The sequence below is a fragment of the Megalobrama amblycephala genome, linkage group LG2 (genome assembly GCF_018812025.1).
Source record: "Megalobrama amblycephala isolate DHTTF-2021 linkage group LG2, ASM1881202v1, whole genome shotgun sequence".
Classification (NCBI taxonomy): domain Eukaryota; kingdom Metazoa; phylum Chordata; class Actinopteri; order Cypriniformes; family Xenocyprididae; genus Megalobrama; species Megalobrama amblycephala.
Genome location: NC_063045.1, coordinates 58,040,457 through 58,046,261, shown reverse-complemented (window position 1 = coordinate 58,046,261; position 5,805 = coordinate 58,040,457). Strand labels below are relative to the sequence as shown.

The following is a 5,805-nucleotide window of genomic DNA, read 5'->3' as shown; positions in this document are numbered from 1 at the left end:
ATGTTGTGGCTGATTAGAGTATATAACTGTGTACATAAGTGTTTGCTGTGGTTCATGAAAGCCAATTTTGATGAACTTCACATTTTCATTTTGCCTTCTATTTTACCACTTTTATGTTTTTTTTAAAAGGTGCAAAGTACATTTTGTAGTTCAAAATAAGTTTGTATACTAACATTATATCTGTTAATGATATATACGGTTATGAACTGTAAAACATTCAGAATGCATGTTTACATTCTTAATTCTTATCATCCAAACCATCTGTGGCTTCAATGAAAAGACAAAATTTTAACAAGAACAATGCTTTCTTATCGTGTTGATCTACAATTTTAAGAAATAATAACTAACAGTCTGCTCAGTAACTCCACCCAGCTTTAAAGTATTACACCATGTTTAGCCAGTGAGAGCTCACTGATCGTCTTCATCATGACCATCATCATCTCTCTGCTCCTGTTGGCCTCTCTGCTGCCACACCTGACCTTCACTGGTGAGACTGATTATTTAACAGCATATTACGATGACTTTTACAAGTGTTTAATTGGTATGTGCTGAATAAGTTGACTAACAGCCAGGGTTGGGGAGTAACGAAATACATGTAACTTAGTTACATATTTAAAATAAAAAATTACTATGAAATACAACTGTATTTCATTACAGTTACATTTTAAATGGGTGGTAATCAAATTACAGTTAGATCTGAAAAGTATTTTAGATTAGCAAAGTGATTAATTTGAATTTTAATATCATTCATTTAATTTAAACATTAATGTAAACTGTGACGGGCAATTAATGTTAACAGGAATTGGTGATTCTCTGGCTCTGACACTGCAAAAGCATCCTATGCTACAGTTCTGCTCATAAGTTTCATACCCCTTACAGAATATGCAATATTTAATAGTTTAAACAAAATAAGATGCATGATATTTTTATTTATTTATTTTATTTTTTGCATGTTTTTTTTTTATTTAGTACTGAATAAGCTATTTCATCAGATGTTTACATAAGACGAAATGACTGAATTTATAAAAAATTGCCCCATTCAAAAAAAGTACATACCCTTGAATCTTAGCTGTTTGTCAACTATTTTCATGTTTTGCAATAGTTGTTTGTGAGTCCCTTGTAACTGTAAAAAAAAAAGTTAATTGCGACCTTTTTATCTCATAATTCTAACTTTTTTTCTGGAAAATTGTGAGATTATTGCTCACTGACTATATAACTTGCAATTGCAACTTTATATCACGCAATTCTGAGAAAAAAAGTCAGATTTGGGAGATAAAATCTCTTACTCTTACAAAGTAAAAACAATTACTTTGTTTTTTTGTTACATACTTATTAGTATGTATTCTAAAGTATTTAGGTTAAGTTGCAAAACTTGGGTAATCTAACAAAATACGTTACAAATTACTTTTTAAAGCATGCATTTTGTAATCTCTAGTGAAATACATTTTAAAAGTAACCTACCCAGCCCTGCTAACAGCACTGTCTCTCTCTCAGCTCATGTGAATATGCGTATAATGAATGGAAAAGAAGTCAGACCCCTCTCCAGACCTTACATGGTTTCACTTCAGAAGAGTGGGAAACATTTCTGTGGAGGATTCCTCATTTCTGATCAGTTTGTCCTGACTGCCGCACATTGCTGGAAGGGGTAAGAGGTTGTTTAGAGTGAACTGCAATGTTGAGTTAAAATTACTTTTGACTTATAATAACTGAAGTGCACCCTATATATCAGTTATGACATAAATGATCATTTCCAATACGCTCTTTCAACAGATATGATAATCTGATGGTTGTTGTTGGTGCTCATGACTTAAGGGACAGCAAGAGTTCAGATCACATCTCAGTGAAGTCCTACATCCCTCATCCAAACTATAGGCCTACAAATAAACCTCATCATCATGATGCTGACATCATGCTTTTGAAGGTAACAACCTGTAATATATTTAGTTTTTCAAAATAATATCCAGTCAGGAAACAGTAGCACAAACCACTATGTTTGAATTTCTATTGCAATTTCTTGCTTTTAAGATTACTGAAGGGATTTAAATAATTTCTGTCTAAATGGCCAAGTGCACAGCATAAAATAAAGAGGCCTTTTCAGTTTCTGTAATAACCTCAAAAACAACAGTATAATCAACAAATGTGAGTCATGTAAAAGATTGTTTATTAAAAATGGTTGTATTTTTTTTTAATTATAGCTAAAGAAAAAAGTCAAACTAAACAACAAGGTTGGAGTGATACCATTACCAAAGAAAGGAGAAGATGTCAAAGCAGCCTGTAGTGTTGCCGGCTGGGGAAGACTGACTGGTGGCTCAAGGAGCGATCTTCTGATGGAGGCAAAAGTGTCCATAATAAATAACAACGAATGTAGAAATAGATGGGGAGAATTATACTCAGTTTCAAAGATGATTTGTGTATATGGACGTGGTGGAACCTACAAAGTACGCAAAAAGATGATTCACAGACTTTATGGTAATGTATGAACTGGTTTCACTACTGATGTGTTGATCTGTGTTTCTTAACAGGGGGATTCAGGAGGTCCTTTGGTTTGTGGAAACACTGCTGTTGGTATCACATCCTTCGGTTCACGTCATCACCGTAATACACTTGAGCGTCCTAATGTGTATACTAAGATTTCAAAATATATTCAGTGGATCAAGAAAGTAGTTGGAAATGTATAGTGACTTCATGGAAACTAAAAAAGGAAGAAATGTTATTCTTGAATTCTTCCATAAACGTTCTTTCAATAAAAGTATCACATGGCAAGCATCAATTATAGTCAAAGTGTTCTCATTGTCACAACCATATATAATTTAGACAACACCCTCACTATCCAGTCATGCCTGTAGACTCATATCTCATTGAATGGGAAAAAAACTGAAATACCCAAAACTGTTGTAAATTAAAGTGGTGCTCTTAAAGTGCTGATTCTTTACTTATTAAACATTTTTAATTTATAACTATTTACAATAAAGCCCAAGAATAAAAATAAGTAAATAACATGACAAGAAAAAAATTAAACTGTGACCAAAACAATATATAGAAGGATACACCTCAAGTTCTCAAAATATTTGATAAAATCTCAATAAGGTCCAACCAAAATTGTACGGTCTTTCTGGTAATTTAGGTGGTGCTTGTTACACTCTTGTTTCATGGAGTTACAGAGTAAGTACAATAAAAACACACACAATCTGATATCGCTGACTCCAAAACCTTTATATGAAAAAACAACTTCATTCAAAACAGGTTTACAACACTTCTTATTCATTTCTCTTGCTTGGCTTCCTCCTCCTCTTGTTCTTCTTCTTCTATTTCAATCTTTCCACTGATGAATCTAAAGAAGGAATCCTATGAAAACGGATGGCATCCAACATTTGCCTTACTTTTCGCGTGAGTTTCTCTGCGCACTTACGATACACAAGTTACGTCAAGCGCGAACTTTCAATCTCTCATGTACACGCAGGTGACAGCTGGTCGGAAGCATTAGTCTACAGTTTAAAAAATTAAAATATTTGGTATTTTTCTTACAAACCCTTATCGATTCACTTCAGAAGACAATGATTCATCCATTGGAATCATATGGATTACTGTAGTTATTGCTGTATGTGCTGTTTGATGCTTCAGATTTTAGGAGCACATGAGCTTGCATTATAAAGCATTCCCAGAGATTATTTATTTTTCTAAAAACCTTTGTTTGTGTTCATCTGAAGAAGGAAAGCCGTACACATCTCGGATGGCATGAGGGTAAAAGATGGTGAGGATATTTCTGGGTGTACTGTATTTCTTTTAATGCATACAGAATTTAAAGAAAGAAAAAGAAGAAGAGGAACAAGAGGAGGAGGAAGCAAAGCAACCGAAATTAATAAGAAGTGTTGTAACATTAAATCTGTTTTGAAATAAGTTGTTTTTCAAATAAAAGTTTCCAAGTGTAACTTAGAACTTGTACTTACCCTGTAACTACATGGAACAGGAGGGTAACAAGCACCACTTTAATTTACAGCCAGCAATGTCATACTTACACTAACTACATGGAACAAGAGTATATTGCTCCCAAATGTAAGATTGTTGTCTATCTTAACAGTATAAGTTACTCCTTAGTTCTGAAATACTTACAGTATAAGTAAATTGTTATCTTCCTGGTTTTTACCCCTTTATTCCCAAGACTTTACATATTGTTCCCTTATACTTACACATACTTACTTTATAGGATACACTATAATTACCGGAGGTTATGCTGTAAATACATTGTAATTATGCAGTACTTTTCAGGCTGTAATCTAAAGCGTTACTGCTAATTGTAACTTTACAGTGTAAGCATCATAACAAAGTAATACAATATGGTTAATACAATATGGTTGTCAATGCATGTTGTTATGCAAAACTCAGTTTTAAACAGTCCTTATTTACCACAAAAATGCATGTTTTCTTCCTCATCTTGACAGAGGTGAGAACCTGACAGTTGTGGTTGGAGCTCATGATGCTCTAACCGCATGGATGCCAAGTTCTATCCACCCTGAAAGTCTGATAAATGACATCAAGCTACCTCAGATAAATGACTAAGCTCAGTTTTGCAGGGCAAACTGCAATAAAACATTTGTAACGTTAGTGTACTGAACCCAAGTGCAGTTTATTTAACCAAAGTGTGAACCAAATACAAAAAGAAACACAGACTTGACATGATAAAACTATGAACATAAAAATAAACATTGACTTAACTTGACATGGACTCACCAAAAAGCAGTTACAGGGACAAAGCTAGACAAGATACAGTTCTTCTTCTTCTTCTTTAGGGTTTAACAGCAGCTTTCATCCATTAGCATTGCACAACGGTTTATTTTCCTGTTATGTCCATTACATCATATTCTCCCAGTCCTTGGTAAAAAAAAAAAAAAAAAAAACTGCAAATACTCCTTCTGCCTTGTTCATTCTCACCACTTTCCTTCACTTCTGTCCCTGTTAGACCAACTTTTCCTAACTCTCCATCATCTTTTTCCTCTGATCATCATATTGTCAGCAACTCTTAATCACATGCTCTATAGTTTCTGAAACCTGACAATAGCCACAGAAAAAGACATAGTAATGACAACTGAGTAGAGAGGATGTTTTACTGGTCCTCACTATTTAAAAATGCTTATAAATCAGCCAAAACATGTTTTTATTTAAATCTAGTGTATTGCACGTTTCTGTGATGGGTATAGATTTAGGGGTAGGGTTAGGCCATAGGAAATATCGTTATACTATTAAAATATCATATATTAATTTATTAAAATGTCATATAAAATCAATGGGCATCTATGCAATGTCCACACTAATATAGTTGTGGTATGGATACATTATGGGAAGAAAAGATGGCAATGTATGAAATACTTGTCCTTGTGGGGACATTTTTTGGTCTCCACAAGGAAAGGAAGCTTACAAATCATACTAATAAATCAAGTGATGTTTTCTGAAAATGTAAAAATGCAGAAGGATTTCTGGGTGTGCTCTTTGATACCAATTATTCATTTGAAAGCCATTTCTAGCATCTGTTAAACTGCATTCTCCATCTTAATAATGTATCTAAACTATGACATATGCTCTCAATAACAAAGTTAGTTCATGCGTTCATGACCTCAAGGCTAGATTATTGTAATGCTCTACTGGGTGGTTGCCCTGCACTGTTAATAAACAAACTCCAGCTGGTCCAAAACGCAGCAGCTAGAGTTCTTAGAACCAGGAAAAATGACCATATTAGCTCGGTTCTGTCAACACTGCATTGGCTCCCTATTAAACAATGTATACATTTTAAAACCTTCCTAAATTCTTACT

General features: G+C 33.9%; 1 protein-coding gene across 1 annotated transcript; it reads left to right on the top strand.

Moving 5' to 3' along the window:
* Nucleotides 1-367: 367 nt before the first annotated feature.
* Nucleotides 368-2,770, top strand: LOC125262433 (mast cell protease 4-like). The gene is made up of 5 exons (XM_048181198.1): nucleotides 368-487; nucleotides 1,495-1,645; nucleotides 1,771-1,921; nucleotides 2,196-2,438; nucleotides 2,523-2,770. Exons 1-5 carry the CDS (start codon nucleotides 427-429, stop codon nucleotides 2,676-2,678), a joined length of 762 nt encoding a protein of 253 aa, XP_048037155.1. The 5' UTR covers nucleotides 368-426; the 3' UTR covers nucleotides 2,679-2,770.
* Nucleotides 2,771-5,805: the final 3,035 nt, after the last annotated feature.